Below are 14,524 nucleotides of genomic sequence, written 5' to 3'. Positions count from 1 at the left end.
GTTTATCCTATTTTTCACAGCACATCCTCTCAAGCTCTGTCATCATTACATCTGTGATCTGTCATCTTCTTTCTATAGATGTTCAGTAAGGTCTTTATCTGGACTTTGGTTTGATCACTCAAGGACATGATCAAGGCTGATTTTTTTTATGCTACTTCAGTGTGGCTTTGGCTGGTGGAAGGTAAACTGTCACCCCAGTCTGTGTTTGCATGCACTCTGGAGGAGGTTTGCTTCAAGAATGGTCTCCCTGTACCTGCTGCTGAGGGGCACCATGTTTCCACCATGATGCTGCTACCACCATGTTTCACCCTAGAGATGTTATAAGCCAGATGATATGCAGTGCCTTTTTCACCTGACCTAGTGCTTGTTGGTCCACCCAAGAGAATGTTCTTTCTCATGTTGCCTTCACATGAGTCCTTTACATGTTGTTTATCAAACTTCAAGCAAAATGTCATATGCCTTTTACTAAACAGTGGCTTCTGTCTTGTCACTGCCTTGAAGACCTGATTAAAGGAGTGCTGCAGAGATGGTTGTCCATTTAACAGCTTCTCCCACCTCTTGTACAGGAGCTCCTTTAGGGTGACCATTGAGTTTTCCCTTACCTCCCTGTTCAAGGACCTTTTGCCCTGATGTCCAATTATGCCAGAATATTAAGGCCACTGAAGCCCTGGAAACACTCAAAGGCTTAAATAATGTTATTTATTGATAATATAACCTACGCCTTACCACAATTTAATTCCAAAGATCCACTGACAGTTCTTTGGACATTACAGCTTGGGTATGTTTCGACAGTGTGTTGTAAATTGTAAGCCCTTATAAACCAGAGTTTGTGCCTTTCCGAATTATGTCTAATCAATTCAGGTTGTGGGACTCCAGTTAAGTTCTAAACACATTTCAAGGACAAAAGACAATCACCCTGTCATTATGGTTGATTTAGTGGAGATTGATGGGTAAAATTGCAATGATTTTCATTTAAATTCAGTGCACATGCAGTCAAGTGCTGTTACATTGTGCAGCCTGTTTAAACCTTTGCAACATCATTTGTCTGTGGATAGAATTTCCTGATCCTGCTTACTAACCAAGACGATACCAGCTTTTCAAAAAACCTACTTTAAATATAGTAAATATAGTAGTATGCACTGTATTATACACCCAACCACTGTTTAAGTCAGAGTGTGTGTTTAATAATTAGTATTTTACTTAAAGATTATTTTAAATGTATTTTAAACTACGTTTGCTGTTTGCATTACAGTATAGTGTGGAGATTTGTTTAATGCCTCACATGACCTTTATGTGGAACCCCAAATTCTAAAATGTTATTTATTATAAGCACACATAGAAGATCCATTAAGAAAGGTGCATTATAAGAACCCTGCTGGGCAAGTGGATTTTTTCAGAAGCTTCCAGAAAAACAGTGTTATTTCTCTCTTTATTGCTAACTTATGTAACTACATGATTGTGTTGCTGTTTTTTATGTAAACATTTAAAGATATGTTTATGCTGAGGGTTTCGGTCTTTGGCTCTGTATTGTAACATTTTGTGCCTTATGAGTGGATGTAAGGAATTTAAGGAATATAGGTCTTGCTGTTACTCGACACACTGCACTTTTAAAACTGCACAAAGAGTTTTGGGAAAAATAAAAATGGTTTTAAAATGCCTCGAATAACCTTATTCCATTGTAATACACTTCTGCAGAGTTCTTCATACAGTTATTGTGTTACTCAGATTGTGGCAAGGTGGCTCAAATTAGGAAACTGTATGGGAATGAATACTTTTGTACATGCTTTGTAGAGATTGAGGAAATGCTGCTTATAAATATCACACACCACAGTGTCTTACTGAATTTAGAATATGGTACAGTCATCAAATCAGTATAATAATCATGCCCTTCACCCCATTTAATCAATTTTTGCTGATTTGTCATTAAAATGTTTCCGATTTTGTAATATAATTAAATGTAAGATAAAGACAACACGACTGAACAAAATGCAGCTTTTAAATGATCATTCCATGTATTGAAAATAAAGATTTCTTTAACACTTAAATCTCCCATGGGAAGAAGTAAATGCCCCCTCTAAACCTATTGATTTAGATGCAACAGGTCTGGCAGTAATCAATAGTGTGGCTAGTAAAATTAAACCCAATTGTCAATTAAATTTGGTTAACTTGTTGTTTTAGTATAGGGGGTAATAACCTTTTTACATTGGGCCAGACAAAGCTGAAGAGCATTTTTTTTATTTAAAAAGCATTTTGTGTTTACCTGCGTTCTTTGTCATGATCTGAAACATATAAATGTGACAAAAGTGCAAAAATAGAAGAACTTGGGAGGAGGCAAATAGCAAGAAGCTCCTGGTTTTGATCCCTAGGTGGGGCGGTTCGGGTCCTTTCTGTATGGAGTTTGCGTATTCTCCCTGTGTCTGCATGGGTTTCCTCCAGGAGCTACAGTTTTCTCCCATAGTCCAAAAACATGCATGAATTGCCCTATAGGTATATACAGTGTATCACAAAAGTGAGTACACCCCTCACATTTCTGCAGATATTTAAGTATATCTTTTCATGGGACAACACTGACAAAATGACACTTTGACACAATGAAAAGTAGTCTGTGTGCAGCTTATATAACAGTGTAAATTTATTCTTCCCTCAAAATAACTCAATATACAGCCATTAATGTCTAAACCACCGGCAACAAAAGTGAGTACACCCCTAAGAGACTACACCCCTAAATGTCCAAATTGAGCACTGCTTGTCATTTTCCCTCCAAAATGTAATGTGATTTGTTAGTGTTACTAGGTCTCAGGTGTGCATAGGGAGCAGGTGTGTTCAATTTAGTAGTACAGCTCTCACACTCTCTCATACTGGTCACTGAAAGTTCCAACATGGCACCTCATGGCAAAGAACTCTCTAAGGATCTTAAAAGACGAATTGTTGCGCTACATGAAGATGGCCAAGGCTACAAGAAGATTGCCAACACCCTAAAACTGAACTGCAGCACAGTGGCCAAGATCATCCAGCGTTTTAAAAGAGCAGGGTCCACTCAGAACAGACCTCGCATTGGTCGTCCAAAGAAGCTGAGTGCACGTGCTCAGCGTCACATCCAACTGCTGTCTTTGAAAGATAGGCGCAGGAGTGCTGTCAGCATTGCTGCAGAGATTGAAAAGGTAGGGGGTCAGCCTGTCAGTGCTCAGACCATACGCCGCACACTACATCAAATTGGTCTGCATGGCTGTCACCCCAGAAGGAAGCCTCTTCTGAAGTCTCTACACAAGAAAGCCCGCAAACAGTTGCTGAAGACATGTCAACAAAGGACATGGATTACTGGAACCATGTCCTATGGTCTGATGAGACCAAGATTAATTTGTTTGGTTCAGATGGTCTCAAGCATGTGTGGCGGCAATCAGGTGAGGAGTACAAAGATAAGTGTGTCATGCCTACAGTCAAGCATGGTGGTGGGAATGCCATGGTCTGGGGCTGCATGAGTGCAGCAGGTGTTGGGGAGTTACATTTCATTGAGGGACACATGAACTCCAATATGCACTGTGAAATACTGAAGCAGAGCATGACCCTTTCCCTCTGGAAACTGGGTCGCAGGGCAGTGTTCCAGCATGATAATGACCCCAAACACACCTCTAACACGACCACTGCTTTATTGAAGAGGCTGAGGGTAAAGGTGATGGACTGGCCAAGCATGTCTCCAGACCTAAACCCAATAGAACATCTTTGGGGCATCCTCAAGCGGAAGGTGGAGGAGCGCAAAGTCTCGAATATCCGCCAGCTCCGTGATGTCGTCATGGAGGAGTGGAAAAGCATTCCAGTGGCAACCTGTGAAGCTCTGGTAAACTCCATGCCCAGGAGAGTTAAGGCAGTTCTGGGAAATAATGGTGGCCACACAAAATATTGACACTTCAGGAACTTTCACTAAGGGGTGTACTCACTTTTGTTGCCGGTGGTTTAGACATTAATGGCTGTATATTGAGTTATTTTGAGGGAAGAATAAATTTACACTGTTATATAAGCTGCACACAGAGTACTTTTCATTGTGTCAAAGTGTCATTTTGTCAGTGTTGTCCCATGAAAAGATATACTTAAATATCTGCAGAAATGTGAGGGGTGTACTCACTTTTGTGATACACTGTATATATATATATACTGTATATAGTGTATCACAAAAGTGAGTACACCCCTCACATTTCTGCAAATATTTCATTATATCTTTTCATGGGACAACACTATAGACATGAAACTTGGATATAACTTAGAGTAGTCAGTGTACAGCTTGTATAGCAGTGTAGATTTACTGTCTTCTGAAAATAACTCAACACACAGCCATTAATGTCTAAATAGCTGGCAACATAAGTGAGTACACCCCACAGTGAACATGTCCAAATTGTGCCCAAATGTGTCGTTGTCCCTCCCTGGTGTCATGTGTCAAGGTCCCAGGTGTAAATGGGGAGCAGGGCTGTTAGAATTGTACCCAAAACACCAAATTTCTCATACTGGCCACTGGATATTCAACATGGCACCTCATGGCAAAGAACTCTCTGAGGATGTGAGAAATAGAATTGTTGCTCTCCACAAAGATGGCCTGGGCTATAAGAAGATTGCTAACACCCTGAAACTGAGCTACAGCATGGTGGCCAAGGTCATACAGCGGTTTTCCAGGACAGGTTCCACTCAGAACAGGCTTCGCCAGGGTCGACCAAAGAAGTTGAGTCCACGTGTTCGGCGTCATATCCAGAGGTTGGCTTTAAAAAATAGACACATGAGTGCTGCCAGCATTGCTGCATAGGTTGAAGAGGTGGGAGGTCAGCCTGTCAGTGCTCAGACCATACGCCGCACACTGCATCAACTCGGTCTGCATGGTCGTCATCCCAGAAGGAAGCTGACGCACAAGAAAGCCCGCAAACAGTTTGCTGAAGACAAGCAGTCCAAGAACATGGATTACTGGAATGCCCTGTGGTCTGACGAGACCAAGATAAACTTGTTTGGCTCAGATGGTGTCCAGCATGTGTGGCGGCGCCCTGGTGAGAAGTACCAAGACAACTGTATCTTGCCTACAGTCAAGCATGGTGGTGGTAGCATCATGGTCTTGGGCTGCATGAGTGTTGCTGGCACTGGGGAGCTGCAGTTCATTGAGGGAAACATGAATTCCAACATGTACTGTGACATTCTGAAACAGAGCATGATCCCCTCCCTTCGAAAACTGGGCCTCATGGCAGTTTTCCAACAGGATAACGACCCCAAACACAACCTCCAAGATGACAACTGCCTTGCTGAGGAAGCTGAAGGAAAAGGTGATGGACTAAACCCAATTGAGCACCTGTGGCGCATCCTCAAGTGGAAGGTGGAGGAGTTCAAGGTGTCTAACATCCACCAGCTCCGTGATGTCATCATGGAGGACTGGAAGAGGATTCCAGTAGCAACCTGTGCAGCTCTGGTGAATTCCATGCCCAGGAGGGTTAAGGCAGTGCTGGATAATAATGGTGGTCACACAAAATATTGACACTTTGGGCACAATTTGGACATGTTCACTGTGGGGTGTACTCACTTATGTTGCCAGCCATTTAGACATTAATGGCTGTGTGTTGAGTTATTTTCAGAAGACAGTAAATCTACACTGCTATACAAGCTGTACACTGACTACTCTAAGTTATATCCAAGTTTCATGTCTATAGTGTTGTCCCATGAAAAGATAATAATAAAATATTTGCAGAAATGTAGAGGGGTGTACTCACTTTTGTGATACACTGTATATATATATATATATATATATATATATATATATATACTGTATATAAAACAGAAAAAAACAAAACACGAGCATGTCATTTCTCAGCCCTTATTTTAAGTTTGTCATTTGACAGGAAACAAAATGCAAAAAAAGGAAGTTAACTATTTCAAAATCGGGGTAACTGATGTGATTTTCGTGAGTGTGTTTTCACACTAAGTCAATTTGCGGTTTCTTGACTTCACTTGATGCAAGAAATGTCCTGTGTCAGCATGCTAAATTGGGAAGGGCTGCACAAAGTAAATCTACTCTGTACAGCAAAGATAGTGTTAATGGTTTCAAAACACGAAAGAGAGGCATTCATAGGAAGAATACAAAAGAGGAAATCGCTGCTAACCCAAAGGAACATTAGTGTTCATCCGAGATTTACAAAAACACTTATATTTCCACATCTTTTGGGAAATTTGTTATACAGAAGTCATCTAATGTACGTAGAAATTCATACTTATTAAGAATTAATACTTACTAAGAATTAATACTTACTAAAAATTAAATTGACAATGACATTACAAAACCCAACTGTTTATCGAAGTTAATTATTGTATTAATTTGTTTTATAAGATTAAGAGGTTACCCACAATTTAAAAGAACACAAGTATATGTTTTAATAAAATAGTCACAGAAAAACAATATAAATATACTCTGATCAGCCGTAACATTAAAACCACCTCGTTTCTACACTCACTGTCCATTTTATCAGCTCCACTTATCATATTCTACAATTACTGACTGTAGTCCATCTATTTCTCTTCATACTTTTTTGCCTCCTTTCACCCTGTTCTTCAATGGTCAGGACCCCCACAGAGCAGGTATTATTTAGGTGGTGGATCATTCTCAGCACTGCATGACATGGTGGTGGTGTGTTAGTGTGTGTTGTGCTGGTATGAGTGGATCAGACACAGCAGCGCTGCTGAAGTTTTAAAATACTGTGTCCACTCACTGTCCACTCTATTAGACACTCCTACGTAGTTGGTCCACCTTGTAGATGTAAAGTCAGAGACGATCGCTTATCTATTGCTGCTGTTTGAGTTGGTCATCCTCGAGACCTTCATCAGTGGTCACAGTTGGCTGGATATTTTTGGTTGGTGGATTATTGTCAGTCCAGCAGTGACAGTGAGGTGTTTAAAACTCCATTAGCGCTGCTGTGTCTTATCCACTCATACCAGCACAACACACACTAACTGCTGAGAATGATCCACCACCCAAATAATACCTGCTCTGTAGTGGTCCTGGGAGAGTCCTGACCATTGAAGAACAGCATGCAGAGAAACAGATGGATTACAGTCAGTAATTGTAGAACTACAAAGTGCTTCTATATGATAAGTGGAGCTGATAAAATGGACAGTGAGTGTAGAAACAAGGAGGTGGTTTTAATGTTGATCTGTGTGGGTTTTATTCTTGCTTCTAGAGTTAAATAAGTTATGAATGTTATTTTAGAGTCTCTGCATGGGCATCCTTCAGGTACTCTGGATTCCTTACAAATCCAATACAAGGTGGAGTGACTACCTTAAATAGGTGCAAATTCTATAATTATATTATTGTTTATAATTTAATTATACATTGATAATTACATATTTGCCTGTGACATTTAACCATAATGAAGTGGATAGTAAAAATTTATAATTAAAAATTGCGTAAATCATTGATTTCCCAATAATCACATGAAGTAAATATACATATACTTTTACATGCATGTAAACTTTTGTCTTTTAGTTGTCTTTCATATGTCTTGATATTAAATAGATTTAGTCAAGTAATTTAAACTAATTACTTCTTAACAGTTCCATGATTGTTTACAGTGGTCACATCATAGTAAGATGTTTAGAACCATTTTATTTGGAATATTAATTTCATTTAAATGTCTCAGAGGTGTGTGTTTATGCACACAGTGCACTTCATTAAGTACGAAAAATAACTATTTTTCAATTTCCCTGTTTTCTCCGGGTGCTCCGGTTTCTTACCACAAGTTCACAGACATGCAGTAAGGCCAACTGGTGCTAGTAAATGTGAGTGTGTGTGTCCTGTGATGGACAGGGCACCTGTCCAGGGTGTGTCTCGCCTTTCGCTCAATACATCAGACCCACCACAACCATGACCGCAACAGACATCGAATTAATGAATTTCTCTGTGAATAAATTTGCATCGTTATGGCTCTAATATGAACAACATATCATATTAATCATTACATATGATTGTGCCATATCATTACCATGCCTTTTTAAAATTCTTTGGAAACAAAGTGGGAAGCTTTGGTCTCATGATCAAGTTAAATACAAGGAAAAAAAGAAGAAGTGAAAGACATTGTGTAGTAATGGAAAAAGACACAAGTTTAGGCACAATAGCAAAATGCTGCTGTTTTGGAAACTTTACCCTGAGACAATGAATATTAGGAAAATATTAGAGATTGTTAGCCAATTGGAGAAAGCAGGAACATCATGTAAAGGGGTGAGTTAAGCACAAGCTAAGTCCTGCACCTAAAAGAATAAAAAAGTGGGCAATCAGAAATAAATCACAAATAAATAAGGTAATAACCAAAGTAATAAATGAAATACAATCACATCAGCAGCCTACTACAGAGAACATGGACAGAACAAGGATAGTGCAGAACTGAAAACTGGTTGTCACAATATATCTTCATCAAAAGGAAAGATAGGAAACCCTCAACAAGCGAGGACTGGCAATGAACGAGTGGCACCGCAACCATATCAACTGGTGCACCACATGAAATGGAAATGAGATGAAGTGAAACAACAGAAATGAAAAACCAATCAGTTCCATGATTTAATACATTGTACAGCCACATTTATCTTAATTACAGCCATCAGTGGGTTAGGATATGTCTCTACCAGCTTTTTTTTTACTTTTTACAATATTTACTAATTCAGTCACATTTTGTGGTGAGTGGTAATGACTGCTCTCTTCCACGTCCATCCACAGATTCTCTGTCAACTTCACAACTTCAGCATCCTATATTTAAAACACTGCATTGTTTTAGTGATGTGTTTAGTTTTTTGCCATGCCAAAAGGTGAACCACCTGTCTATCTTTAACTGTCTATTAGTGAGCCGCATGTTTTTACCAAGACTTTGAAGCATAGATGTTTTTTTCAATAATGATCAACTGCCCAATTCCCAGTAAAGAAGAACACACCCACAAAATAATGCTGTCACCACCATGCTTCACAGTAGGTATGGTGTATTTCGGGTAGTGTGTTGTGTTTGTTTTAATGTAAAACTCATGATATTGTTGTCACATGCACAGCCGCCCAATTTTAGTCATAAAGTTCTTTAAAGCTGGCAGCTTGATCATTGTCTTCCAGGCTCAGTCATCTAGTTTGGAGCTATGGCCTGATCTAGACAAGGTGTTGGTGGTGCCGTAGCTGTTTATTGGTTCCTACAAAGCAACATGGGACATGAAAACCTGGCTCTTCATTACGGTCACTGTTTGAGAAGAGCTTATTCCCTATGTCTTGGCAGGTGTGTCCAATTGCTGCTGTGAACCAACGTCATTTGGTTCTGGGAGTGACGTTGAGTTTAAAAGGCGTTGAGTTTCAAAGTATTTTTTACCCATAAGGATGTATGGGAAACCTGTTAATGCATTCCATGGCTCTGTGGAACTGCATATATTTAGGCTAATGTAAAATAATGGGGTTGTTTTTGACACGTATACACTGAAAATAAAACACATATAAAAAAACACTGAAATACAGTTGAAATAAATAAAAAATACAAATAAAAAATACAATAAAACCTGCTCTTTACCTTTACTTCTGTATTGTTTCCCCATGCTTCTTAATTGTTGAGATGCTTGATCTTGGAATATCGTGTTCTGTTTAGTAAAGGCGCATTCACATGAGAAGTGACAAAACAGCTTTTGTGCTGGCTGTGGCGTTATTTTCTATAGAGTGTGGCGGTGCACAAAACTTAACGTGACTTGTTGCACTAAAACAATGAGAGGGAATTTAATTAGTGGAGAGAACTTTAAGAGAAGTTTAGTGCTCCTGTGTCATTCTTTTAATACATTAAGTCACGTTAAGTTTTTTTTTTTCGATAAGCGCTTTAGACTCTCGAAAAAAAACAGATTCTTAAAATTTCTCAAAGCCCCGAGCTATAACACAAGTTTAAAAGTGAAACAGGAGGAGAATCAAGCCAAACACAGATACATGTGGAGCTTTCAGAGTGGATATGACGGTTATTCCACATAAATGCAGATTCGTCTTATATTCACACTTTGATTATGTTTTACTGCACAGCACAAGCCGAGTGCTAAACAAAGTGACTGTTAATTGTTAATTTAAAATTAAATAAATACATTTTTAAAAACCAAACTGAACACGTTGAGTTTACGGGTACAAATTTCTCAACGAAGGGCGTTGAGTTTTAAAGTTTTGGAGTTTAGGGGACGTTGAGGTACAAGGTACCACTGTAATTGATTCAGTCTCTAGTAAAAGTGCTCTGTTTTATTTAGGCAGCCTTTGGTCAGGGAAAATGCATGAGAGTGCTGAGAAAGCTAAAAAAGACAAGGGCCATGGTTAGAGAATTAAAATTAACGATAGCATTTGGGTTGTCAATAATTTACACACGGATTATGTTTAAAAAATTAATAAGACAATTAAATAAGAATAAACTTATATTTCACGTTTTCAGCATTTAACAGACACCTTTATCCAAAGCGACTTACATTACTGTGACTGTATATTGTCTAAGCAATTGTGGTTTAAGGGCTTTGCTCAAGGGCCCAACAGCAGCAACCTAACAGTGGTGAGGCTGAACCAGCGACCTTCTGGTTACTAGTCCAGTACCTTAACCAGTAGGCTACAACAACTTGACTTTTATCCATAGATTCCGATTTTCTGTTTGGAAAACAACCAACAACTACAGAATTTTACGCTTTTCATGCTTAATGACACGAAATGTCACTGATCAGCCATAGCATTAAAACCACCTCCTTGTTTCTACACTCACTGTCCATTTTATCAGCGCCACTTACCATATAGAAGCACTTTGTAGTTCTACAATTACTGACTGTAGTCCATCTATTTCTCTACATACTTTTTAGCCTGCTTTCACCCTGTTTTTCAATGGTCAGGACAACCACAGGACCACCACAGAGCAGGTATTATTTAGGTGGTGGATCATTCTCAGCACTGCAGTGACAATGACATGGTGGTGGTGTGTTAGTGTGTTGTGCTGGTATGAGTGGATCAGACACAGCAGCGCTGTTGGAGTTTTTAAATACCGTGTCCACTCACTGTCCACTCTATTAGACACTTCTACCTAGTTGGTCCACCCTGTAGATGTAAAGTCAGAGACGATCGCTTATCTATTGCTGCTGTTTGAGTTGGTCATCTTCTAGACTTTCATCAGTGGTCACAGGACGCTGCCACTGGGAGCTGTTGGCTGGATATATTTTTGGTTGGTGGACTATTCTCCATCAAACCATAAAACTCCATCAGCATTGCTGTGTCTGATCCACTCATACCAGCACAACACACACTAACACACCACCACCATGTCAGTGTCACCGCAGGGCTGACAATGATCCACCACCCAAATAATACCTACTCTGTATTGAAGAACAGAATTAAAGGGGGCTAACAAAGCATGCAGAGAAACAGATGGACTACAGTCAGTAATTGTAGAACTACAAAGTGCTTCTATATGGTAAGTGGAGCTGTCATGTTTGAGAGTGATTGCAGTATATGCTGAATATATGATTGGCAGTGAGAGACACGATGCTGGACTCTCTGGGAGGGGCTGTTCTTCCGTGTCAGCTGGAATTCTGAAGTACAGAGTGAAAAACACCGGTGTGAAGGTACTTAGAGTAAGTGAGTACTCTTAGAATAAGTGCTTACGATCAAATGACCTCGATGTTTATCTTAACATTTACTTTAACATGAAACTCTGACAGAATATGCGTCTACTAGTCTACCAGATTGAGTTTGAGTGTGTGTGTGTATAACAAGTAAACAGGTTTTGAGGTATTGTCAGATTACTTCTTAATTACTGCCCGGTTTATTTTTATTTCTCTTTAAGGACTCTGGACTGGTTTTATAATCGGACTATTTGTAATGGATATGCGCGTCGTTCTCTGTTTACTGTCGCATTACTACTTGTTTTCAGTTGCATTGTCGGGCGCGTCTGCGCAGTTCAGCCCAATTAAAGGTAAGAAAACCATTGTTACATTATGCAAAAAGTTTTGGTGTGTTACTTAAATAAATCATTCATCATTCACATCTGTAACAAAACAGTTTAATGTGCTTTATATATTTCTGCTTTTAAGTTGCTAGTGTTTTCTCAACAGTGAAAGAAACACTGATTGTTTACATTTATATCCATTCATTTTCGTTGTTCAGGAGAACATTTCTGAATCAGTATCATTAAAGCAAGGGTATCATAGGACATAGGTGTGTGTGCATTTCCTCTGAGTTTTTGTCCACCTTCCAACAACATGCAGAAGGTAGACTGTCTGCCTAGTATTCAGGTCTACTGGTTAATAGGCATAAGTAAATGATTCCTTTAAAAATTAATAGATGTGCATTTTTCCTGACAAATCTTTCATAAAGCTCAATTACATGTACATTTTTTAATATGTACAAGTTTTAATATACACTGCCTGGCCAAAAAAAAGGTCACACACTCTAATATTTGGTTGGACCGCCTTTAGCTTTGATTACGGCACGCATTCGCTGTGGCATCGTTTCCACAAGCTTCTGCAATGTCACAACATTTACTTCTGTCCAGAGCTGCATAAATTTTTCCCCAAGATCTTGTATTGATGATGGGAGATTTGGACCACTGTGCAAAGTCTTCTCCAGCACATCCCACAGATTCTCAATGGGGTTCAGGTCTGGACTCTGTGGTGGCCAATCCATGTGTGAAAATGATGTCTCATGCTCCCTGAACCACTCTTTCACAATTTGAGTCCGATGAATCCTGGCATTGTCATCTTGGAATATGCCCGTGCCATCAGGGAGGAAAAAATCCATTGATGGAATAACCTGGTCGTTCAGTATATTCAGGTAGTCAGCCGACCTCATTCTTTGGGCACATAACGTTGCTGAACCTAGACCTGACCGACTGCAGCAAACCCAGATCATAGCACTGCCCCCACAGGCTTGTACGGTAGGCACTAGGCTTGATGGGTGCGTCGCTTCAGCTGCCTCTCTTTTTACCCTGATGCGCCCATCACTCTGGAACAGGGTAAATCTGGACTCATCAGACCAAATGACCTTCTTCCATTCTTCATCAGTCCAATCTTTATGCTCCCTAGCAAATTGAAGCCGTTGTTGCCGGTTAGCCTCACTGACAAGTGGTTTTTGTAAGGCTACACAGCTGTTTAGTCCCAATCCCTTGAGTTCCCTTCGCATTGTGTGTGTGGAAATTCTCTTACTTTCACTAAACATATCCCTGAGTTCTACTGTAGTTTTTCTACCATTTGATTTCACCAAATGTTTAAGTGATCGCCGATCACGATCATTCAAGATTTTTTTCCGACCACATTCCTTCCTCGAAGATGATGTTTCCCCACTTTTTAATAATGTGTTGGACAGTTCTTAACCCGGTTTTAGTAGTTTCAGCTTCTCCTTAGATGTTTTCTCTGCTTGATGCATGCCAATCATTTGACCCTTCTGAAACAGATTAACATCTTTTCCATGACCACAGGATGTGTCTTTCGACATGGTTGTTTAACAAATGAGAAGCTACTCACTGCATCAGTTAGGGTTAAATAACTTGTTGCCAGCTGAAACATAATCACCCATGCAGTAATTATCCAGTGGGAGGCTCTTACCTATTTGCTTAGTTAAATCCAGGTGGTTTGGCCAGGCAATGTATATATTTATTCTTTGAGTCTTCCTTTTCATTAAAGCAAATGTTCAGACATTAGACAAGTGAATTTAAACTACTCATCATAAACTTAAGGTAACACTTTTTCTATTATACATATGGGCCACACTTTTATACTAAGTAACATTGTGACAGAGTGAATTATGGATGCATTAAAATTAAGGGATTGTGTCAGCAGTGAAATAGTTCTTCTAAACAAAAAGCTTGTATCTGTTAATAGTGTTACGCTGATTATATGGTTCTTAATTTAAAAATAGAAGCATTGTCACTAGTGGTCTCCAGCTAGTAGCATTATTAAAAAGGCATCTAATTCCAACCCACTGCATAATTAAATTATAATATAACCATATTTTTTAAAAGTAGATGTTAAGTGTAATGTTTTTATGAAGGCTCACAGTTTATGTATTTACTATTCTTTTAAAAAGTTCTAAATTATTTAAAACATTCTTTAAATTACAAAAACATTTGGGGTACACACTACCATCCTATTTTGATATTAACATATATGTAGTGCACATGCTGAAACAAAGCCTGTTAAATGATTTCGTAGAAAGTTTGCAGTGTAATCAGTACTTTAACGTGTCATAATAACCACAATTATGTTTGTTTACTGTTGTAGAGGAAATATTAGACTCTACATCAGAGAGAAGTCTGCAGTGGATCTCACAGCCAGGAAATGCAGTAAGTAGCACATCAAAGCCAGTAAAGATAATGTAAAAGATTCTGCCATTTTTGTGATTTCATTTACTTTTAATGTGTTCTCTTTAAATATAAACAGATATCTTTTAAGTGATAATATATACAAACCCAATTTCCATGAGGACATTTTGTAAAACGCAATGAAAAGAATTTTAGTTCATTTTCTTGAACATTTACTTAACTGATAAAAG

The 14,524-nt window shown here is 39.0% G+C and overlaps 1 protein-coding gene across 1 annotated transcript in view; it reads left to right on the top strand.

The window, feature by feature from the left end:
* The first annotated feature begins 11,857 nt into the window (after nt 1–11,857).
* The window catches only part of si:ch73-40a2.1 (tyrosine-protein kinase receptor TYRO3), a 30,495-nt gene continuing 27,828 nt past the window's right edge, over nt 11,858–14,524 (top strand). Inside the window, exons 1-2 of the mRNA XM_062993126.1 lie at nt 11,858–11,951; nt 14,254–14,315. Of these exons, the coding sequence (XP_062849196.1) occupies nt 11,858–11,951; nt 14,254–14,315 (156 nt within the window). The remainder of the gene's footprint in view (nt 11,952–14,253; nt 14,316–14,524) is intronic.

Source organism: Trichomycterus rosablanca, chromosome 4 (assembly GCF_030014385.1).
Source record: "Trichomycterus rosablanca isolate fTriRos1 chromosome 4, fTriRos1.hap1, whole genome shotgun sequence".
In the NCBI taxonomy this organism is placed as follows: Eukaryota; Metazoa; Chordata; class Actinopteri; order Siluriformes; family Trichomycteridae; genus Trichomycterus; species Trichomycterus rosablanca.
Note: the sequence above shows the minus strand (reverse complement) of the source record. Positions and strands in the feature narration are given on the sequence as shown.